Genomic DNA, 23,955 nt, shown 5'->3' with positions numbered 1-23,955 from the left:
GGATGACTGTCCATCACTGCTTCCTCTTGGCGGTCAGGGTCACCCTCCTCCAGCCAACACAGCCACCCTTGGAGTGGGGTGGGCAGGGGGCGGGGATCTCTGGGGGTAAGTGTGGCTGCCACAAAAAGGGAAGAGGATTATGGCCATTTCCAGGCATTCCCTCAGGACCCTCATAGTTTTAGGTGAAATTATTAATTAATGAAAACCCACCAAGACCAGCAAAGGGCTCAGGCTCCCCAGAACGAAGGTATGAGTTACACTACTGGGTTACATAACCCAGTCACCTGAGGTGCTGGCGGAGGTCAATGGGGCCGTGGAGGGTAGCAGAGGAGGGAGCATCCCGTAAGCTGTGGGGCAGACCAGTGCCTTTTACTGTCCCTTCCCTGCCATGGACATGGGTTTTAATGTATCTCACCCAGTTTTCATTTTCCTTCCTCTCTCTTCTGCCCATAGGAATACAGGGCAGCAGTTCTCAAAAGTTTTTGGTCATGGGACTCCTTTAACACTCTTACACATTGTTGAGGACCCCGAGGTGCTTTTATGTGAGTAGTAGTAACGTTTACCACGATAGACAGGGAAAACGATGACTTTAAAAAATATTATTTTTTAAAAAGAAAAAGTCCATTACATGTTAACTTTTTTTTTAAATGAAAAGTAACAAGAAATCTGGTGAGTAGAGGAGTGGCATTGTTTTTGCATTTTTGCAAACCTTTAGCATCTGGCTTAGTGGAAGGCGCTGCGTCTCAGGTCTGTGTCCGCATCTCACCTGCTGTGGTGTGTCGTCTCGGCTGAAGCATGAAGAGACTCTGCATCCCCCCGAGGTGCTGTGGGGAGGGGGGATGCTTGCAGGCACCTGGGATCCTCGGACTGCATTTGGAGGCCTGCTCTGGTAGTCACTTTAATCCACACATTCTAGAATAGAGAGAACGTGACAGGAAAGGAAGAGACGTCTCTAAACGCCGTGGATTAAGAGGTGCAGCTCTGCATCGCCTCCCTTCTTCCTCGGGGAGGGGTGATCCCTGCTTGGTCTTGAGGCCACTTGTGTCCCGCCAGACGGGAGCCATGATTTTGACGCATAAGCTCATAAGAAGGACACATGACTGATTTGGTCAGTAGCTTTGGTCACCAGTGTCTGAACACCCTTCTCTTCTGGGCAGATCCTCTACTGAGCATGTTTTAGCTGAGCATGGCCAGCCTCCTCCTCCCAGCTCCTCAGGAGCCAGGTCACCTCCCCTCTCAGTTCTAGAGTCTGAAGGGCAAGTGCACACCTGAGGATTGCCTATCACACCCGCCCTCCGGTACTGGAGTCTTGAGCTTTTGGCAGACGGTTGAGGAGGTACTCATAGCAGCAGGGGCCACACTGGTGGCATTTGTCATTCTGGTGGCAGCGTCTTGTGACAGATGGTGGGGTCACCAGCTGCAGCATCCTCACCAGATGGTCCCTGAGGTACAAACTTGCTGGGGTTTCTGGCAGCACAACTTCCCTTGATCCACACATGCCTGCTGAGTTTGGTCCCAGTCTTCCTGCCAGCGTGTGAGCTTCCTGGATGCTCCTGATGGCTTCCTCCACCAGTCAGAGGCCTGGACAGGAGGGTCCACTCTGACCCTCACCTGTTGCTGAGGCCCACCTAGACTCCACTTCTTCCTTGTTTCCCAGCACCTCCCTGGCTGGTCCCCCTGTGCTCAGGCTGGACCCTTCCAGAACACCCTGCAGGGTCCCCAGGGAAACCCTCTTGAGTCCAGCACTGTTATAAACCCATTGTGTGTGGAGCCCCTAGAACCCTCCACACTAGAGGAGTCTTCATGCACGGTCTTTCTCATCTCACCTCAAATCCCCTCCTCCCTCCCAAGATTCCCTTCTATTATTACAATAGTAAACAGTGAACTTTAAAACATAACAGAATGTTTGTAAAACATTAGGGGGGAAATAACTCTACCACAAATTATGTGATTCTAGCCTTCAAAACTATCTCACAACATTGGTGCAGACTGTGTCATCGTTCCTTTGGCTTGAACTGACCGCCCTGAGGTTGGGCTTTGGCCTTGTGCTTGGACCAACAGAACAGTATGTCATACACCATGGGTGAGTAGGGATTATGGGTCTGCTTGTGGGATTGGCTTGGCCTCTTGTGCTTCTGCCATGAGAAAGGACATCTCCCAGGGACTGCTAATCCTGCTGCGGGATCTGGAATAGAATCAGGGATGCGAGATGCTTCGTGGGACAGACCTGGACCATACTCTCAGCCTGGAGTGTAAGGCCCCAGGGTGAAAATATGTAATTGGTAGGGTGCTGAGATTTTTGAGGATGTTTCACAGTAAAAACTGACTAAGCATCTTACAGAACAAACTAGTTACAGAATTTAACACATGCTACTACTGGGGATAGTCAGAGTCGCACTGGCAATTAGGTAATCCCCAGGCAGAGCTGAGACTGTATTCACTTTTACAGATGAAACAACTTTTCTACTACTGTCATTACCACTGTTTTTACTTAATATGGTCTTGAGGCAGGAAAGTGGCTTGACAGGGGAAGACCCAATGGGTGAGCAAGCGTGTCATCACATCTAGGCACTGGCTTTCCAACTCCAGGCCACCCTGGGATAGTGAGGAGATGGGTAGGGTAAGTGTGGGGGGTGACCCCCCAGGTTGGGAGGGATTGTTTCAAGTGTCAACAAGTCCCTGGCCTCAAACTGTAACCAGAAGGGACGGGTTGTCCCAATGCTGCCACTGAACCTGCCCTTTGATTCCTCAGGTAAACTTCTCCTTTCCTCCCAGGTCTTCCCAAAGTGTAAGCTAAGCTGTTTGAGGTATTATTTGGGAGTGGAAGGGCCTTCAGGGCAGGGCTCCAGAAAGAAATATGGGCCTGAGGTTCCAAGTGAAGTTCACCCTGAGCCAGTGGCATCCTCCCATGTGTGTTGGCCTAGCTTTTCCCATAGGCAGGCTACTGTGATGAGTAGGCTGGGGCCACCTTTGAACTGCTCTCCAATGGATCTGCACATACATGTCTGGCTCAGAGTAGGTCCTCAATACATATTTACTGAGAAAGCGAATGAATCCTCGCTTAGGAAACACTACACGCACTGTTGCTCAGGCCACCTCCCACATCCTGATAGCTGGCAGGAGCCAGCTGTGCATGGCTCTGACCTCAGTTCAGCTCTAGGTGATTAGACTGAGCTACAGCGCCCCTAGGCTACCAGGGACCCAGGTTCCAAAGGGCTGGCTTTTGCTGCAAGCTTGTCCTCTCACCAGGTATACTGTTTACTTAAGTTCAGATGGAGCCTGGTAATAAGATCAATACTCCTTTTACTTTTAACTTTTTTTTTTAAAGGGTAAGCTCCTTTTGAAAGTATTTATTTGTTCTTAGAAGAACATTACTCTCCTAGGATATGCTTTTCGCCCTTCTGATTCCCTGGTACCACCAGTACCTAGAAAAACTACTTATTTTAAAAATAACCTGAGGTATTACTTCCCTGTCACTGCCCGATCAAGAAGGTTGGGCCTTAAAATAATACTTGAATCTGTTGGCCATTTCAGGTTACGGTCAATTTCTCTGGGTTTCCAATGACAAGTACAAACACCATTGTATCACGGCCAACTAAGATTCTATGATTCTTAGAAATGGACAAACCATCTGCTTCTTTTGATTGTTCCTGAAGAGATGTTCCTGCCTGTGTGGAATAATTCAATGTGCTAAATAACACTGTCACTTTAGGGTCTGATACCACACTGGGGCATGTCACCTGTTCCCAAAGGACAGTGGTCCCTTCCAAGGGAAACCTCCCAACTGTTAGAATCATCTAACACCTGACTAGTAAGATTCTTGGGATCTTCAATCCCTGTATTCATGCCTAGAACTGATAAGACCCCACACCAGGTACATATTCATGTTTTAAGCAATTTTTAACATCTGCAGTAGACATATGTATCTTCACAAACTTAAAATACTTTAACATAATACACTGCACAGAACTAGAATTCAACATAATATATATTACATTGCTAAAATAGTCATATAAATATGGGTGGACTCACTGCATTAGAAAAATTCACCTATTAGGCTATTAAAGACCAGTATCAGTAAAGCCGAAAGAAAAACCATTTTAACAGCAGAAACACTGAAAATAACAACTATGAGGTTTATATGCAAGTGGTGGGAAAGAGAATTCTTTACATTTGCTATTATGTCACAGCAGGCACAATCTGAAATACAGTTTTACGTTAGCAGTGTATAAAAATACTTTTCTAAATACTTTCGATAGGTATAGTACCACTTTAAAAACCCCAGGTAGTTATTCCATTTGAGGACCTCCCAGAACAACTCAATTTACTGCTCTCAGCTAGCTCTGCAAGCATGAGCCTAGAAAACAAGTTCCCCAAACATGGAGGCACACTGCACGTGTGCATACACACACACACACCTACACAGTAAAAGAACCTCCTGCATCTCTGGTGAATACTGATGAGTCACTGATAGGCAGCAACTTCAAAGCATGAAATGATGTTTTGAAGCCTGTTTTCAGTTCCAGATTTGGCATGGATGGGCAAAGAGGCCAAAGAAAGGTGGATTTTGTGTGTATATGACTTCTCTCCCACTTGTGAGCACTCCCCAGAAGAGGTTTAATCAGGCATGTCAATATTTAACTTGGGGGGTGGGGGGACATATTTCCCAGGGCTCTGTGTTATCACCACCCTGGCCTTCTTTCCAAACATTGGAGCGATTTTAGGAGCTTCTGGAGCCGATGTTTCTTCAGCATCTTCACTATCTTCATGATGTAGATCATAGGAAATGTTCCCATATTCTCTTAAAAATGGGAAAATTTCAAGCAGAAACTGACAGAAATCTCTGCGAATACCAAACCACCAATGGTTGCCCCCTTTTCGCCTAAACGTTGTGGCCATTAATGTGATTAATGAGAGCCAAAGGGGGACGAATATGGAGATGTAGGAGAACATGTTGTGTCCATCCAGCCTGTGCACCAGCAGAACCTCGAAAATGAGCAGCGGCACCACGATCGTTATCCAGCAGATGGCCATGGTCACGTGGGTTCTTCGCTGCTCAGCAACCACATCCAGGGAGCGCAGGAACAGGAGGGACCAGACAATGTAATAGAGGACCACCAGGCAAAGGAATGACATGAGGATCCACAGTGGCACAAACACCACCAGCCACGGCCAGTGGATGATCCGGTCCAGCCTGAGGGCGATGAAGATGAACTGCAGGATGTTGACGGAGCACAGGATCTCCAGCTCCAGGGACCGGTCGTGTCGGAAGCCCCAAAGGCAGGCGGCCACGGACACCGGGGACACAAAGAAGAGCGGCATGAAGACCAGCAGCCAGAAGTGGGTCCCCCGCTCCACCCGATCGCAGACCAGGACCTCGAACATGAGCAGCAGCAGGTGGATGCCCACGGCGATCAGCATGGCCTTGAACTCCACACAGGCCTCTCCCTCCGTGCGGTAGCGCGGGTTTCGCACCCAAACGCCCACGCCGACAGAGGCGCCCGCGAGGACCAGAAGCTTCCACAACCAGATGGGGGCGAACACGGCCCAGTAGCTCCATTGGATGACGCCGTCCAGTCGCAGGGGCAGCAGCACTGAGAAGAGCAGCAGGCAAGCGTAGATGAGGAACTTACTCGGGTTGAAGTCCTGGAATAGGCCCCTGGGGTTCATGGCTAGGCCGCTGCCTGTCTTCCGGTGGGTGCCGCCTCTGCGCCGTTCCCGGACCCGCCGCCTCGCCGGCTAGCCGGGGCCTGCTCTTGGTGGACAAACGGCCGGGCGCCGGCCGGAACCGGCTTCCGGCCCGCGGCACCTACAGGCCGAAACACGTGCGCGCGCGGTCACGTGGCCTGGCCGGAAGGGCGGTGGGCGGGGCGTCCGGGCCGGCGCTCTCCCTGCGACCCGAGAGGCCGGGCGGTGCGGGGCGTCTGCGAACGGGAGCAGCGCCAGCCCTGCCGCCCGCCTTCACTCTGTACCCATTTGGAAAGCAGCTACTGCGTGTGGCGCGGGAAGGGTAGGGGCAGAGGATTCTGGCCGGGTTCCTGGCGCGCTGGTGGCCCCCTGGCCTGTCCGTTGCTAGCGAGCGTGCGGCGACCTCAAGCGGCCGCTTCCTGGCGGCGTCGGGAGTAGGGAGGCGGGAGTGAGCTCATATCCTCCGGCCGGGCAGGGGGCGGGGCCGAGGAGCGGTAGGGGGCGGGGCTCAGCCCAGGGGGCGGGACTGAAGAGTGGTAGGCGCGGCCTGCCGCCGGTGCCCCACCTTCGCCCGCAGAGGACCAGGGGGCTCAGACGACCCGGGGGTTTAGGCGCCGGCGGTGAGGCTTGGGCGCCCGCTGTGCTGATGGCGGACGGCGTGGGAGCGAGCTGGGCGGGGGCCGGAGGAGTGTGGGAGTTTGTGAGCGAGGGCTTGGGTGCTGCTGACTGAATGCACAGAGCGGGGTGTGTGTGCGCGCGGGAGGCGGTGGGCTTGTGCCTGTGCGGAGAGCCGCTCGTGTGTGCGGTCAGCGCCCGGGTTGTGCCTGGAACGGGCGGCTTCCGGGGCTGGACTCCACCGGGCGGACCGCCGGCCGTTCTCCGGCCGTCTGTGAAGTGGCCGAGGCAGAGTGCCGGGGTGTCTCAACCCCGAGGTGGAAGGTGGGCGATGGAAGGGCATTACACCCCGCAGCGTCCGTTGGCGAAGTTGCGACAAGCAGGTGCTTCCTGCCGCTGGTCATCCGGCAACTTAGAGCAGAATGGAGATTCCGATTGAGTCCCTCGTCCTCGTTTGACTTGTCTGGTCCTGCCTTAGTCTGATTCTCACAGATACTGTTGGGGCCAGGGGCTGGAGCCAGAGGTCAAGAAATCTGGCTTCCAGTTCAAGTCCTGCCACCCAGCCACTGAGAAACCTGGGCAGGACGTGTGCTCTCTTGGCTTCAGGGGTCCTAGGCTGTAAGTTGGGGGCCGGCCGTGGTGGTATCCAGGAGCCCCTCTTGCCAGCTGCGCTGACGCTGGAGGCCCCTCCCTGCCTTCTCCAGCCTTTCTCTTCAGAGCCCTGGCTGCTCGCCCTTCCTGCCCTCCAGCTCCCATAGAATCTGCCACACTCAAGTGCTGGGCTCTGAGCCCGTCAACGGGGCTCGGCTGGTGTGGGGTCTCCCAAGGAAGGGGTTCCAGAGATAAAAGTGAGGGCCATGGTCCAGACTCAGGAGCCAGCCTTCCCCAGTCCACCTCGACATTGGTGAAGCCTGGTGAAGGGTGGACAGTCCCATCTCGCAAAGCTCTCCCACAGCTTCACCGCCCTCCCCTCAGCCGGGCCAGTTGGGTAGTCCTCAGGAAAGGGACTCCAGCTGAGTGAGCCTTGACCTCAGACTCCAGTCTTCAGGGCCCCGTGTTTGTTAGGACCCCTTGGGAGTTACTGTGGGGAGACTGTTGACTATATGGGACACCAGGTCCACCCTCCACCCCTTCCTCCCAGGCTCTAATCCATCTGTTTTGCGTCCTGGTTTTTCTTTTACTGTTTCCTTTCAAGGAGGGATTTGTCAGCTAAAACAAAATATAAAATTCAAAACCCCTCTGCCAGTCCAACTACAAAATGGTCTAATAATAGCACTTAGGACTATTTTGAGGTTGAGATGAATCTATACATGGAAAACACTTTGTGTTTAGAGAAATGCGAGCCACTAATATTTACCACACTGGGGCAAGTAAATCCTTTAGGGGTGGGACTGACTGGCAGCCCCCCAGGGAGGCAGTGGCCAGGCCAGGTCTTCTGGGCCCTGTTGGAATGGGCAGAAATCCTGTAGCCAGATGACCTCAGGGTCATCTGTCTTTACTATCTTTGTGGCAGAGGTTAGAGTTTGGAGTATGTTGTCCCATACTTTACTGTCTTTGTGGCAGAGGTTGAAGTTTGGAGTATGTTGTCCCATCTCTGCAGCTCCTCAGGACAGGGACCTGGTTCTCTCCCTCCAGGAAGGGGGAATCATACGATGGCCGGTCACCATCCAGAGAGTCCTTGCTGCATCCTCCTGAGGGGATCAGAGCCTGCTTATGCGTTTGAGGTGGAGCCACAGGGAGAGGCTACTGTCTGCTGCCCCCACAGCTGGCTTTCCTGTGCCCCTAGGCCTGGACCCTCAGTTCTGTACAAGACTCCTCTCCTTTGCTACTTTCCCTGATGTGGTTAGGGTCTCAAGGACCTACCCCTGTCTTTACATTGACCTTTCAAGCTAACGGAGGTTGGTGGTTCTGTGCCAGGTGCTGACCACCCAGCAACCTTGAGGCTGGCATACATCCCAGAGCCTAAGCATCCTGGTCCCCAGTGCAGGCCTGTCATGCTGATTCTGGGCAGCAGCCTGCAGTGTGTCTATGTCGCATGATCTCACCCCTGCTCAGCATCCTCAGCTGGCCTGGGAGGCCCCCCGAGCTTGCCCTGGCCCACCTGTGGTCCCCTGCTAGTCTGCCGCCCTCCCTCAGAACTTGCCATGCTGATCTCTGCATTTTCTGTTCAGGGCCGGCCCGCCACCCCAGCCTCCCTCCCTCCTGAACTACCAAGACCCAAGACAAGGCTTCAGTCCCAGGAAAACATTCTCGACTCCTGGTGGGTTGATGACCCTTCTCTGACCTCCCTTCACTTCAGGGGCTTTGTTCCTGGGGAACTTCTTTCACTGGGTTGAGTCTGTTTGGCCACCTTTTTCTCCATGAGATTGGAGCTTGGACCCCCGGGCAGCACTTACGTTGCAGCTAGTGCTTGAGGGAAGTCGGTTGAGTGAATGAGTCCATTTGCACCTGCTCAGGATGGTTCCTCCCTGCTCCCTCTCTCTGAGCATGTGGGGTCAGCAGCCAGGCCCAATCCCCAGGTCAGCATCATGGGTCCTGTACTGTCCCTTCCCCCTCCCCCGTCCCTTCTTTCCAGCTTGGCATAACCAGCTTGGCATAGCAGCTCACAACAGTGGTCAGGAGCTTGGACACGGGGTGCTCAGCGGGTTCTCTGTTCAAGTCTCACAGGCCAGAATCGAGGGCCTCATTCCCTTCTGAAAGGCCCTGATGAGAATCAGCTTCTGGGTTCATTTAGCTTCTCTGCATTCAGTTCCCTGAAGCTGTGGGACTGAGGCTCCCTCTCCGTGCCAGCTGTCAGCCAGGGATGGCTCTTGGCCACCCATTCCTGGTCAGTGGCCCCCTTCACGGCCACCAGCATCCGGTTGCGTCATTCTTCCACTTTGAATTGCTGTGGCTCATTCTCCTGCTGCATTGATGCTGCCTTTTCGGTTTTTAAGGACTCATGATTGCATTGGGCCCTGCTGGACGGTCAGTTCCCCTGAGTAGCTGGGACCAGGGCAGGAGTCTGGCCCCAGGAGACAGAGTCCCCCTCTGAATGTCCTCCTAATAGTGACCTGGGCCAGAGAATGATCTGTACAGAAGGCCCAGGGATGTTTTCCCTTGCAGACCCACTTGGGTTTGCTCACCTCGGCTTCTTCACGAGGAAGCCCAGCCCTCGTGGCCCTTTGTGTCAGCTCTGTGGTCTCCTCCATCTCCCAGGCCGACTTGTGAACCCTGGTGCTGTTGTCCCCAAGCTCCGTGACCTTCCAAGTATTCCCACCTCCAGTCCCATCGGTGAGATGGAGATGAACTCATAGAATTGTAAGTGTGAAATGAAACAGTGTATAACAAGTCAGAACACACTCGCTTATCCTGTCCTGTTGGTGACCTTGGTCTCTGTTTTGGCCGTAGAGGAGGCGTCCCTCCTTCTAGAAGCCTGTCCTCCGTGCCGGGCGGTCAGTCCTGGGGCTCCCACCACCAGGTACTGGGGCCCTATCCTTGCTCGCCTGGCTGTTCCTGGTGCCCTGAAGGCCGGGCCCTGCTTTCATCTCTGTGTCCGCAGTTGCTAGCTCAAACCTATGTTCAGTAGACGTGTCCAGGAAAGCACAGGCAGGCAAGAAGGATGCAGCCGCTGTGGCAGCTTTCCCATGTGCTGAGCGACAGAGCAGAGCAGCTTGTCTAAAGCTCAGAGATGCTGCATTTACAGGGAGGAGTCTGGGCCCCCAGGAGTACACCCTGGAGCACTCCAGCCCTTCAGGTGCGCTGGGCCCAATATTTCAAAGCTCTGTATCATCTGAAGTTCATGGGGTGGCAGAGGCATGACCCTCGTTTCACAGGTGGGAAACTAGACACAGCTATAGTTTTCTGCCGAATTTTCAGCTGCAGACTTTTTCCTGAGTCCTGCTGTTGGCCCAGCTAGTAGCCTGGCCCTGTGCAGTGGTTCAGTCCAGTGAGAGTGGACGTACTGAAGAGCCAGACTCTGATTGGGGCTCCTGGAGACTTAGGCTCATGTTTTAGCAGATTTTCCTCAACTTGTGTATTCATTTAACAAATACATATCCAGCATCTGCCCCATAACCTGGGCCCCATCCTGACATGGGATGCAGCTGTGCACAGCTCTGACTACTCCCTTGCTGCCCCCCTTCCCAGTTCAGGAATCACCTCCAAGAAGCCCTCCCTGATCACTCCCTCCCTATGTACATCACCCTGTTTTATTTCTCCTGTTTCCTCTATGGTCACTAAATACATGCTTGCTTTAGGAAAATCTGGAAAATGCGTTGTTTAGAGGGGGAGAAAGCTCTCATCTTACCACCTACACAAAATCACTATTAACACTTCAGTGTAGTTCGTTCCACATAGTCGCCTCTGCAAAAGACATTTCATTATCCAAGTACCATTTTAGTCTGCTTTTTTGCTTAACGTTAATCCTGCAACTCACTTATTTTTACATCTCTGAGTCATGAATTGACTGCCCAATTGATGGTGTCTTACAAGCACTGTCAGCCTCTTTTGAAATCCAGCTCTTCCAAAGGGGGTTCTGTTGGCTTCTGATGGTCGCCTGGGGGGCACTGTCAACTTGAGAGCACTTTGCATTAAATTTCACGTACGTTCAGTTGCATCGTGTTTTTAGGCCGTGGCGTTAGTGCAAATTCAGACTCTTGCCTGCTTGAGTCCTGGCTTGTTAGTGTTCTCAGGGTGAATTTTGTTCCCTCCCTACATCTGGGGTCAAAGTCAAATGCCATTTCTCTCTGATGGGGCTGTTTATCATTCCCCTACCATGCAGGGAATAGCCCTTGGTGGGGGGGTGAGGTCCCAGTTTTACTTCGATGCCTCTTACTAACTGCCCCAGCCTGAGATTCTTTTTCTTTCATGATACATGAAACAGTGGTATGTCTTATAATCAATGATGTCTCCAAGGTGATGAAATATCATAAAGAGAACCATCTCAGGTCCCCATAAATTCATCCTGAGCATCTTTTTAGTGGCCCCACGGGGTTGTCCCTAGCTTTCCTCACCTGTTCCCTTGTTGCATCTTGGGGTTCTTCCTGTTCTTTTCTAAGATAAGAGGCACTGTTGTCTTTCTTACTCCACGTAGCTTCTTCTGCACTCAGTTTCTTACAGGTAAATCCCAAAAATCGAATTGCTGGATTGAAGGAATGAATATTCCTAAGGCTCTTGACATATAAAGTCTAGTGTTCTTAGAGGTTGAGTCTCTTTCTTTCTTCTGGTTGTCTTTGCAGAAACAGAATCAGTATGAATCTGCCACTACTGAGAGCAGCTGGTCGAGTGCTTTCCATCTGTAAAACTCCACAAAGGTGAAGGATAACGTTAATAAGGTAAAAAGGCCCCAGTCAAATGTAGACTCAGGTGTTGGGCAGCATAAGATTGAAAATCAACTAAAACCCAGGACTGGTTTTGACGTGTGTGTGGGATCATTGGTTTATTTGGGGTCAATCACAGTAACCTCCAGATATTAGGAACCCATAAACTGAGCCCTGGGATTATTTAATTTGTTGTTGTTATTGTTTAGTTGCTAAGCCGTATCTGACTCTTTGTGACCCCATGGACTGCAGCATGCCAGGCTTCCCTGTCCTTCACCATCTCCCAGAGTTTGCTCAAACTTATGTCCATTGAGTTGGTGATGCCATCCAACCATCTCCTACTCTGTCACCGCCTTCTCCTCCTCCCCTAAATCTTTCCAGCATCAGGGTCTTTTCCAAATTCCAATTCATTTTGAGGCATCCAAATATAGTTAAACTTCATTAATTCAAACCTTTTTTTGTAGTTGTGGGCAAGAAACTTCCTGAACGATGGGATGTTGTTCAAAAAATGGTAGGCCACTCAAAATCCATTGTTTGTACTTAAATCGGCACTACCAGAATATTTTCAACAATTCACATGTGAAATCTAAGTCTTCTTCTCCCAGTCTCAGGTACACTGTTAATTTACTCCCCCAAAAGTCTTCTATTGCATAGGGATAATCCTCACTCCTCTTCTCTCCTGGCCTTGTCATAAATTGTGGGAGCATGGAGAAGGCAATGGCACCCCACTCCAGTCCTCTTGCCTGGAAAATCACATGGACGGAGGAGCCTGGTAGGCTGCAGTCCATGGTGTCACTAAGAGTTGGACACGGCTGAGAGACTTCCCTTTCACTTTTCACTTTCATGCACTGGAGAAGGAAATGACAACCCACTCCAGTGTTTTTGCCTGGAGAATCCTAGGGACAGGGGAGCCTGGTGGGCTGCTGTCTATGGGGTCACACAGAGTTGGAAACGACTGAAGCGACTTAGCAGCAACAGCAGCAGTGTCGTGGATGATGTGTTTACTGGGGCAGAAACAAGACATTTGTCAGCTTTAAATCATGATTTCACTCTGGAGTACCTCTCATTCTTCTACTAACTGGTGCAAAGTAGCAAATGAATAAACAAACCAACAAGTACAAGAAATGCTTCTGCCTATCACTCAGTGACCCCAGGAACTGTATGAGGTTCTTGTCTTTAGGGGACCGTCAGTCTGGCCTGCCCGGTACATGGAGACAGGGTGGAGTCTCCCTGCCACAAAGCTTTGGCAGCTTCTCATTTCTCAGGACCGAAGCCAAGCGCCTTCCCGGGCCCTTTGAGGCCTGGTTGACCAGCCTCCCTCCTCCCATCTCTCTGGCCTCATTTGACTGCTGGCCGCATGGCTGCCTCAGGGACATCATGGGTTTGTGTGTCTGCGCATACCCCTCTGGGGGCAGCTGGGACTGAGCCTGGCTCCGCACTCAGGCTTCAGGCCATCCACCGTCACTCTGCTGTGGGCACCTCCCAGGACAGTTGTGTGCTGGGCCCTATGGCCTTGACCCCAAGGACTGTTTACTCAGCCATACAGTCACACGGCACAGACATGACACACGGAGCAGCCCTGGAAGAGCCAGAGAGTGGACCAGAAGTCCCTGAGCTGAAGCTAATTAAACATCAGCTGAAAATGAGAGAAAGAGAAGCGTTGGGAATAAGCTGTCGGGTGAAGATTGGGCTGGCTGGGGGATGGGGGAGGAGGAGGCTGGAACAGAACCCTGAACTAGATGGATGCCGGAGGCCCCCAGTGGATTTACGCATGAACCACAGAAGGGACCACCTGGATTCAAGGCTCAGCTCTGTCATTTATGCAGATATTTGTCCCTGACCAGATGACCCAGCGTCTGTGAAATGGGGATGATGACTTTGCCCTTCATAGGATAAAGGTGGGCTGATAGAGATGCAGGGCTGGCACATATGGGCAACAACCACCATGTGTGCGTACCCACTGCTCGCCCTCTCTCACCTGTGCTGAGGCTCAGAGAAGGGTGTCTTCGCAGGAAGTGAAGACAGTCACGCTTGGGAGGGGGTTGTGCTTGGGGGGCACAGGTAACAACTAAAGGGGAACTTCGGTTCCGTAGCGTAAATAAGCCCAGGTGACTGTACCTAATTCATTTCTCCACCTGGACCCAGGTCTGTTTTATCAGTTAAAGGGACCAGGACAGGGCGGGGGTCTCCCAATGCAGCGCTGCTGGCTAAACAAGCAGATCCCTCAACTCAACCCCAACACCCTGAATCAGAGTCCTTGCAGGTTGGGTTCAGAATCCAAAGTTTTTTAAAGCTCCCTGGATGATTCCAGTGTGCAGCGAGCTTTCAGAACCCCCAGCCAGCTGACCTCTGACAGGTTATCTTAGTCCTTGGTGGTAGGTTTAGTGCTGAGTTGAGTCTGACTCTTTGTGACCCCGTGGACTGTAGCCCACCAGGCTCCTCTGTCCATGGGATTTTCCAGGCAAGAGTACTGGAGTGGGTTGCCATTTCCTTCTCCAGGGGATCTTACCCTCCCAGGGGTTGAACCTGGGTCTCCTGCATTGCAGGCAGATTCTTTACCAACTGAGCCACCAGGGGTTGCTCCTTAGAGTCTGTGTGTCTGTCCCCATCAAATGCCCTGTGCTGCGATGGGAGCACCTGGCCCAAAACTCACCTGCTGTCATCAGAGATGGGGCGGGGCCCCTGGTCTGGCTCAGGTGGTGGTACAGCAAGGCGGGGAGACCACTAAGTCTAGAACTGAGTCTCTAGCCGCCCAGTGCCCTGCCCTGGCGGTCGTCTTTGAGGAGAGGAGAACAGCAAACGTCAGACCGGGGCTGCTTTCTCACCATCAATCAGCTGACTGTAAATGGAAAATGTGTTTTTGAGGATGGAGATACATTACAGTAGCAGTCCCCCATACTTTTTGGCGCAAGGGACTGGTTTCACAGAAGACAGTGTTTCCACGGATGGTTGGGAGTAAGGCGAGATGGTTACAGAAGAATTCTCGCACAGCTGTGGGGAGCAGCTATACATACAGATGAAGCTTGGCTCGCTCGCCCACCATTCACCTGCTGTGAGGCTCAGGTCCTAACAGGCCATGGACTGGTACTGTGGTTGGGGATCCCTGCATTACAGGACGAAAACCAAGACCAAGCAATCCCTCCTTTTATAGCAAAGAAGATGAAATTCTGCAGAGTGCCTGTTGGTTTTGGCTTTTTGTCTTGTAAGAACATAAAAGTTATTTACCATTATTGAGGTTCTTTCTGAATTGCCAGAAACAGCTATAAACTTGCCGATGTTATCCAGGGAGCCCTCAGGGTGGTGAGTCACTGCTCACTTATGAATTCCTGTTGCAGATCAGCACTTGCGGATTTCCTCCATGAAGACAGATAATTTCTTGAACCCCAAGTGCTTTTACAGAGCAGAGGTTGGAGAAAAGAGATTTTACTTTACAGTTTCTAAGTGGGTGATTTTTAAAACAGTGAAATGGTTTTACTGGCTATCAGGCCCATCACAACAGATATATCAGCAAAAGGGAACATCATCAAGTACATGGCTGGGAGCTGGGGTGTGTAGGGGGCAGAAGTATGAAGAAGACCTAGGATTTTTTTTTTTTTTTAATGAAAAAACAGATACACATTTAGAAGTAAATAGCAGGCGTTTCGGGCTGAGAGGGTCTCTGGAAGCAAGAGGCCGGAAAACGGTTTTCACTGTCACGTACAATGACGGTGACCACGCAGTGATAACAGGGAGAACTTGCTTTATTCGCGTGGGGGAGGGGGAGGTTTGCCCACATTCCAAGGCGGACACTGACGCTCAGGGAGACCAAGTACCTGACCAAGGTCACAGCCGGCTTGTACACCCTGGGCTCACTGCACAGCGCTGCCTTATCTGCACCAAGTGCGGGGAGGAGACAGAGCATCATTCTGGCTTGCGCTAAGTCGGATGTACTCCTAGGAAAAATCCTGGAGGGATTCTGCCAAACAGCTGGTGAGAAGATGTTTTTAAAGAATCATTTCCTGAATGACCATGTCTCACCATTAAGAAAAAAAAGTGTGTATTGACCTTGGGTGAACAGAGAGGAGTGGATAGGAACCCCTTTTCTGACATAATAACACAGGTGGTGCTTCTGGGTGGGATTTTGAGAAGATGCTGGGAAGGGTCATTGTCCCTCCCACACAGCCCGGGTTGCTGGGAGTCCTGCTCACCCATCTGGGTCACAGCTGCCAGGGAGGGGGGAGGGTGACACTCCTGACGAGCTGGTTTTTCTCCTTTTCTTGTGAGTTGACATTCCTGTTTCTATCCCAGGGAGCGCAGGTCCAACCAGCAGACTGCCTGCTTCCCGAGAGCAAGGCTCTGACCTCGGTGATGTCCTCACCTTTCAGTGGAGAGGTCTGCATGGATCACTCCTGCATTTCCACCTGAACACAGGGACCAGGGGAGATGTAGTGGGGGGAGCGGGGCTCAGACCCAGGCTGGGTTTGGCTTCTCAGCACACACAGTAGGCACTGACATCAGGCTGTTCCTCAGCAGAGCCGATGAGGGGCGTGGTCTGGGGGCCTCCTCCTTTCAGCTCCTTGGTCCACTGTCTTGTGGCCCATGGACTTTTCCTACCTTTGTCTCCTGGCCAAGCTGCTTCCTGGCCTTGTACCCTGGGGCAGCTTCTCTGTCTGGTTGGTGGTAGCGCTGTGAGCTCAAGTCTGAGTTTTCTCTGGGGCAGCCCTGGTCCAGACCCCACCTTTACTGCTTACTGGGCACACAGCTCTTTTCTCTTTACTGTAGGATGAGGTGATGCAGGGACTCAGGAGGGCAGCCGTGGGACTGGCTGAAGGCAGGCTTGGGAAGCCCTGGAACAGTCCTGACGTGTGGGGAAGCCGTCCCGAGCTGTTAGCCACCCTCCTGTGTAGAAGGCAGTCTTGCTTCCTTTTATCTTCACGCAGTGAGTCCTTTCAACAGAGCCTGGGCAGGCCGCTGCCGGCTGCAGTGTTTCCTCGCCAGCCGAGTCGTCGTCTCTCTTGTTTGCAGCTTTGGAGAAGGGAGTAGGATTTCACTGCCGCTTTGGTGGGACAGTTGCTGTTTGTGTGCTCAGTTGTGTTCACCTCATTGCTGCCCCAGGGCTGTAGCCTGCCAGGCTCCTCTGACCGTGGAATTTGCCAGGCAGGACTGCTGGAGTGGGTCGCCATTTCCTCCTCCAGGGGATCTTATTTTGGGGTCTGTGATAAGAACCTGATGACCATGTATGACAGGGGGCTTGCTGTAGCAGTCGGCCCATAAGGGAGGTGGCAGGCTCACACAGGAAATTGCTGCTCCTCAGAGCCAGGGCCTGTCTCTAGGTGGCAGAGGAGAGGGTGGAGACCCACCCGTGGTACCAATGTCCCCACGCCTTGGGCTGGCTTCAAGCTTTTTTTTTTAATAACTATTTTATTGAAGTATAGTTGATTTACAATGTCATGTTAATTTCTGCTGTACGGCAAAGTGACTCAGTTATGCACGTGTATCCTTTCTTTTCCATATTCCTTTCCATTATGGCTTGTCACAGGACGCTGAATGTAGTTCCCTGTAGGAGCTATACAGCATGCAGCTGCATGGTAGGACCTTGTTGTTGTTTGTACATGACAGTTTGCATCTGCTCTCCCCAAAGTCCCAGTCCATCCCCCCCGCCTCCTCTGCCGGGGCAACCAGGGGCCTGTTCTCTATGTCTGTGATTCTGGGTATGTCTTATAGATAAGTTCATTTGTGTTACGTTTTATATTTCACATACAAGCAATATCATGTGGTATCTGTCTTTCTCTGACTTACTTTACTCAATAGGACAATCTCTGTGTCCATACATGCTGCTGCAAGTGGCATTATTTTTATCCTTTTCTATGGCTGAGTAGGATTCTCAAGCTTTTAGTTTGCACTAATCCCTCATTTGGATACAGCTGGACTCCTCTCTTAAGATAAATCATAGCAGACACTATATGGCCTGTGCCAGCCCAGGCACATTGCACAGGTGGGCACAGGTGTCTGACAGTTTCAGCTTTGGGGTCACGGCCTCCCCATCTAAGCCCTTATGGGACACTTTGGAGTGCTGACTCAGCAGTTGGGTTGTGGACTGCAAAGCCCAATAGATGTGGGGCTCAAGGGGAAGTTGTCTTCCAGCGATAGGGCCAGACTTTCACGCTCTTGTGAGATGGAAGGTGCAGGGTGTATGCTGTGGCTATTGTTTGGGATCGGCTGCTGCCAAGCGGGCTGGGCTCCCCACCCCAAGATGCCTTACCCCCACCCAGAGCAGCAGGGCCGAGGAGCTCTCCAGGCAGCTGTGGCTTCTCTGTACGTTCCACATTTCTTGTGCCCCAAGCAACAGGCAGTTCCAGGGCTGCTGTATCGCGTGGTCAAGGTGAGGGCTGAGGTATCAGCTAAGGTTAGAGCCAGGTGCCCAGGGAGCCGTGCGGGCAAAGGCAGTGGTGTGCTGGCTGCCTGGCCTCCGTGCAGACTCAGTGTCTGGGGCTGCCCTCTGATGGCTCTGGGACAAGTCCAGGGAGCATGACTTGGGACGCCCCCCAAATTGTAACAGGCCTCCTCTGTCTATGGTCATTTCCTTTGGGTGGGTTTGGCAACCATTTCAAGACAGGTGTCCTTCCTTGGTCACTGGGCTGACGGTCACTCTCACGTGCAGTGGGGGCATGTACTCTCTGGCAGAGAGGTGAGGGTGCAGGGGCTTCTGCTGCAACCAGTCAGGGGGCTGAGCTTGTTGAAGCCAGAGCTGGGTACAGATGGTGGGTGGGCCTCAGTGAAAGAGTCCACCAGTACCACCCTGGCTCATGCCTGTGTATAGATAGGTACACCATCCACCACCGCCCCCTACACCCCCCATAGGAGCTCTGACCGCAGTCACAGAGACCAGAGGCAAAGATGAGAGAAGCTGAGTCAGAGGTTACTGAGCGTGGGAGGACTCCTGGGGAGGGGTGGTGATAGTGGCTTTGCCTTCCAGAGCCATCTCTGGAGGCTGGGATGTTCGGGTTTCTCCCGCTGGCCCCGCAGCCCCCTGGGCAGGGCTTTCCATGTGGGGTTGTCAGCAAGGGCTCCCCAACTCTGAAACACCACCTCCCACTGCCCCAACATTGCCCCGTGTCCACAGCACGCCATCCTTGCCCTGCTGGGCTTGCTAAAGCCATTCCAGTTCCTCCGAGACAGCCCTGTTCAGCCGTGCTCGCCCCTTCCTGGGCTTCCCCACCCCCAGCCTTTGTTTCTTTCAGCACCCCAGCCTCCAGTGCCCTCCTCCTCCTCTCCCACCCTTGTGTTTGGCAAGGTCCTCTTTGCTTTTTCTAGCCTGGTTCTGCAAAGCTCCACCTGCCATGGGCCACACCTGGCCGCCTGCTTCATTCTGCTACATTTCCACTTCGCCCTGAAGTTCTCTGAAACCCTCTCCTCATTCGAGGCCTTGGTTTCCTGCTTTGTAAGATGGGACAGTACCATGTCGGGGATCAAGTATGAAGACTGTTTGCCGTGACCTTCGTGGAAGCGCCAGCACACAATAGGTGCTAAATAAAGCCATCAGTCTTTCCTGCTCTACACCAGGCGTGAGGCCACTCAGGTGGAAGACCCTGGAGGAGGGGCACCTCACCTCCCTGGGGACTGAGGAGTAGACAGTGGGGAGCTCCGGAGGGGGAGGGGAGGCGGAGGGGCGTGAATGACAGGGGTGCCCCTCCAGGTGCTGGGTGCTGTCAGGGAGCAGGCGGGAGGAGGCTGGGAGCTGGGGCTTTCCTGGAAGACAAGGAGGTCATGGAAGCTGTTGAGGGGACAAGGCCAGGCCTTGATTGCGGAGGGGCAGGAGGGAGGGGAAAGGGGAAGAGACGGGAGGCTTTGGGAGAGACTCTGGTCCAGGCCTCCCTGCCCCCGTCACCCATCCTGGGATGAAAAGGGGAGCATTTGGGGCCCTCTCCGGAGATGTTTTGTACTCGGACCAGGGAAGGAAAATGGAGGGACCCCAGCTTCCCTTCCCCTGTGCCTGCCCACTTGCTTGGGTTGAACTCCAGTCCTACCCAGCACCCTGTCTGTCTGTCTACTGGGCGCCGGCTGCTTTCTGGGCTTCGCTTTTCTGCCTGCTTTCCCTGCTCTCTCAGCTTCCAGTGGGCAGAGCTTTGAGCGCCAGTCATGTGGGAAAAGGGGAGGGGGCAGAGCAGGCGACGCCTTCCCTGGGTCCCTATCCCTGGGCTCCCCCCTGTCCCCAGGGGCCTGAATTCCCAGCACAATGCCCAGCCACTGGCATGTGGTCAGCATAGCATCATGAAATGACTGCTTATTGGATGCTGGAGTCTCCGGGTGTTCAGTGAGCGCCCGATCATGTCTCTACCCCTGCCCCTCATATGTTTGGGGTCCAGGATTTGGTGGGGGCAGGAGCGACAAGCCTGGAGGAGGTGACCCTCTCCACTCCCATCAGGTTATCTTTGGGCAACTCAGCACATTCCAGGAGGCCACGTGCTAATGAGTGTGTGGCCCAGGTGACGAGTGTCTAAAGGTGGAGGGGGTGAGGGGGTACCACAGGAGCAGCCGTGTCTCTGTTCCATGTCTGAAATGTGCTGGTCTCCTCCAGGAAATGGTTCACTTTTCTTCTCACCGAGTTTGGCAGCCTTTGGGGAATTTTGGGAGGGAGGGGGACCCTGGAAGGAAACCACTCTGGGACCCTTTGTTTCCTTAGAAGCCTGAACACAAAGAAAGGATGAAGTGGAGGTGGGGCAGCAGAGGGCTTGTTTTTTCCCTTCCGAACCGGCCAGTCCGAGTCAGAGAAGGAGGGTGTTATCCTTTCAGTCTAGCGCTTTGCTCCTTCTGATGGTCTGAACATGGAGGGGGATTTCGGCAGCTGGGGGTAGGAATGGGCAGAGGACAGTTTCTGTGTGAAACAGAGGCAGGCGGGTGGGTGCAGCGAGTGACAGGCTGCATGGTGCCCCTGGGATTTAGGTGTTGGCCTTCTCACAGGGAGAAGCCCAGAGAGATGAAGGGGCTTGCGTGGCATCACACAGCAGGTATTGATAGGGCTGGGATTTGAACCCAGGTCTCCGTGGCTCCAAAGTCCTGCTGAAGCATCCCCCTTAATGTAAAGAGCAGCAGGATACACACAGGCCCCCTTCCCAGTCTTGTTCTGGATCATTCCAGGCTTGCCTCCATTAGTGTTTACCTTGACCATCTGCCAGCCATGGTCATGCCTTCTGCCCTGTGTGCTGCTGGATTAGTGAGGGGGTAGCTTCCAGGCATCGAGTGTGAGTGCTGGGGACTTGGGGCAATGGCATCCTTGTGGTGGGACTTGCAGCTGCTACTCCGACTGCTTTTGGGTGGGACAGTGAGGTCTTAGCTCCAAGGGGAGCGAGAAGCCCCCTCTGGGGAACTAGGAGCAAAGTCAGTTGTCCTCCCAGGGAGAGAAAAAGCCTGTTTGCCCCTCAGGGACCCAGAGGACCAGGGGAGGAAGCTCAGGACAGATTCACAGGACTAACAGCCACAACTTCCTGCTGGGAGCAGGTCCAGAAATAGAGGGAACTGGCTTCCCTCAAGCCCCTAGGACAACTGCTCTGAAAAAGCAGAAAGTAAGTGTGGGCGAGGCTGTGGAGAGAGTGGAACCCTCCCACACTGTTTGCGGGAATGTGAAATGGTGCAGCCACTGTGGAAAAGAGCAAGGGGTCCCTCAAGAAGTTAAAAAGTACTGTGTGATTGCAATTCCACTTCTGGGTATGAAACCTAAAGATTTGAAAGCAGAGTCTCAAAGAGATATTTGAACACTGTGTCCACAGCAGCAGCATCCATAATAACCAAAAGGCGGAAGCACGCCCAAGTGTCTACTGTCGGATGAATAAAATAACTATATACATATATATGTATATGATTATTATATGTATGTAATAGAACACTACTCAGTCTTAGAAGGGAAATTCTGACACATGCTACTACATGGATGAACCTTGAGGATGTTAAGGGAAGTGAAACAAGCCAGTTACAAAAGACTGACACTGTATGATTCCATTTACACAAGACCCCTTATAGGAGTCAGATCCATAGAGGCATAGCTCCCCCTGGAGCTAAGCCCTAAGAGGGGTGGCAGCCAGGGGCTGGTGGGGAGGAGGGTCCTGGGAGTTACTGTTTAATGGGAAGAGTTTTGGTCGTGCAGGATGGAAAGAGTTCTGGAGATGGATGGTGGTGATAGCTGTACAAGAATGTAAATGTGCTTAGTGCCACTGAACTGTGCATTTAAAAATGGTTGAAATGGTGAATTTTATAGTGTGTATTTTTTTTTTTAATGTTTTGTCTTTTTTTTTTTTTTGGCTGTGTGGCATGTGAGATCTTAGTTCCCCAACCAGAGAGCAAACCCATACCTGCTGCATGGGAAGGCAGAGACTTAACCACTGGGCCACTAGGGAAGTCCCCTGTAGTGTGTATTTTACCACAGTTTAAAAATAATAAATTAATTCAAAACAAAATATAGGAAACAGATGTGAACCAAGGCCTCCTACAGGCCAGATTAGCAGCGAGCTCTCTGCATTGTGTTATTTAACTCTCCCCTCCACCCCATGTCTTGTGTTACTTGTGTTAGCTGACTCCTGCAGACAGGAAAACTGAGGCTCAGAGCCCTGACTCGTCTTGCTTGAGGTCCCTCGGCTAGGCTGCGGCAGGCCAGGATTTAAGTCAGCCTTACGTTCTGGCTGAGAGCTGGCTTCAGCGCATCACGCTGGGCTGTAGCATCAGGCACTCAGTCTGCTGGGGTCTCATGATTTCATTTGGGGCTTCTCCAACCCACAGGACAGCAGAAGAGTACAAGGAGCCTTGCAGTTGGTGGTGAAAATGTGTGCACAGATCAGAGAGGCCTGAATCCAGGAGAGTTAGTCTTAGAGGAGGGGCTGGGATTGGATAAGACCTGGAGGGCACCTCCCTGCACCCACCTTCCCGAGGGGTAGGGCTGCCACACACCATCTCACTGAGCCCCGTTATCCTTGCTGGGGGGGATTCTTGCATGCCCTGGGAGGGAGTCACTCTGTCCAAGCCTGCCACTCTGACCTCCCTCCTCAGCAAACCTTGCAGCCAGGGCTTTGACAACGTTGGTGGGTGTGGACCATGGAGATCTGCCCACTCAGAGACCCCTGGGCTTGGGTAGCATTGTCACATTCTGCAAGTAAAAATACAAGATGCCTAGCTGATTTTTAATTTCACCAGTGAATAATTTGTAGTATAGATATGCCCCCAATATTGCATCTCTAGTTGACGTTGCAGCCTTAGTAGTCTTGGGACTTTGTCCACTGAGGGAGGGGCAAGTGAACGGATGCTCTGGGTGTTCCAGATCAGGGGCCTGCTGGCATTGGTCATCAAAGCCTGGGCCCAGCCTGTCACAGCTCTGTAGAGACATATGTGGTGGCCTTGGGTCAAGCCACCACCCCATGTGAGTTGACAAGGCCGACAGCAGGGGCCCTAATTACTAGGTATGAGAAAGATGGGCCATAGGCCATGCTTCTCTGTGTGCCACGCAGGGCCTGCAGTGGAAGACTGCCACTTTTGAAACGGTGGGGGTCTGTGTTCCCGATCTGGCACGCTGGTCGCTGCGTGTGTCTTCTCTGTCACGTGTCTTCTCTGTCTCCTGCCTGTATTCTCAGCACCTCCAGACAACCCTCTGGCTGCCCTTCTCTTGTGTCCACCACCTCACACCTGCCTCATCAGGGTGTCTCCAGTTCAGTGAATGGCACTCTCTCATCGTGAAGCCTCCTAATCCTATTCCTCCAATTCCTCCATTCCCTCATCCACACACCCAGCCATCTGCCCGCCTGTCCATCCACCCAATCAACTGTCTGTTCATCCATCCATCTACCCATCCACCCATCCACCCACTCCTCTGTCCATCCTCCCACCCATCTATCCACCTATCCATCCACCCAGCCACCCATTCATTCATCCATCCTCCCATCCGTCCACTCACCCATCCATCTGTCCACCCACTCATCTACCCATCCCTCCATCCACCCAACCATTCTCCTATCCATCCATCCATCTACTCATCTACCCACACATCCCTCCACTCACCCATCCATCCATCCACCCATTCATCCACCTATCCTCCCATCCATCCACCCATCCTCACATCCATCCACCCACCCACACACCCAGCCATCTGCCCACCTGTCCATCCACCCAGTCAATTGTCTGTTCATCCATCCATCTACCCATCTATCCACTCATCCATCCATCCTAACACCCATCTACCCACCTATCCATCCACTCAGCCACCCATTCATTCATCCATCCACCCATCCATCTGTCCACCTACTCATCTATCCATCCCTCCATCCATCCTTGCATCCATCCATCCATCCATCCATCCATCTACTCATCTACCCATCCATCTACTCATCTACCC

General features: G+C 52.6%; 2 protein-coding genes across 5 annotated transcripts in view; one reads left to right on the top strand and one right to left on the bottom strand.

Annotated features, from left to right (window-relative positions):
- Window positions 1–3,314: 3,314 nt before the first annotated feature.
- Window positions 3,315–5,946, bottom strand: TMEM185B (transmembrane protein 185B). Its single transcript, XM_040228947.1, has one exon. The coding sequence runs from the start codon at window positions 5,668–5,670 to the stop codon at window positions 4,618–4,620; it is 1,053 nt and encodes a 350-aa protein (XP_040084881.1). The 5' UTR covers window positions 5,671–5,946; the 3' UTR covers window positions 3,315–4,617.
- RALB (RAS like proto-oncogene B) overlaps window positions 5,873–23,955 on the top strand; it is an 85,614-nt gene continuing 67,531 nt past the window's right edge. The window contains exons 1-2 of one of the 4 annotated variants that reach the window (XM_040228953.1): window positions 5,873–6,010; window positions 11,523–11,618. The gene's annotated coding sequence lies outside the window, so the exon portion shown is untranslated. Of the gene's footprint in view, window positions 6,011–6,216; window positions 6,309–8,478; window positions 8,564–11,522; window positions 11,619–20,321; window positions 20,434–23,955 lie in introns of those variants that run through there. The other 3 variants (XM_040228954.1, XM_040228952.1, XM_040228955.1) reach the window with 3 other exon arrangements.

Source organism: Oryx dammah, unplaced genomic scaffold, assembly GCF_014754425.2.
Source record: "Oryx dammah isolate SB20612 unplaced genomic scaffold, SCBI_Odam_1.1 HiC_scaffold_27, whole genome shotgun sequence".
Lineage (NCBI taxonomy): Eukaryota > Metazoa > Chordata > Mammalia > Artiodactyla > Bovidae > Oryx > Oryx dammah.
Note: the sequence above shows the minus strand (reverse complement) of the source record. Positions and strands in the feature narration are given on the sequence as shown.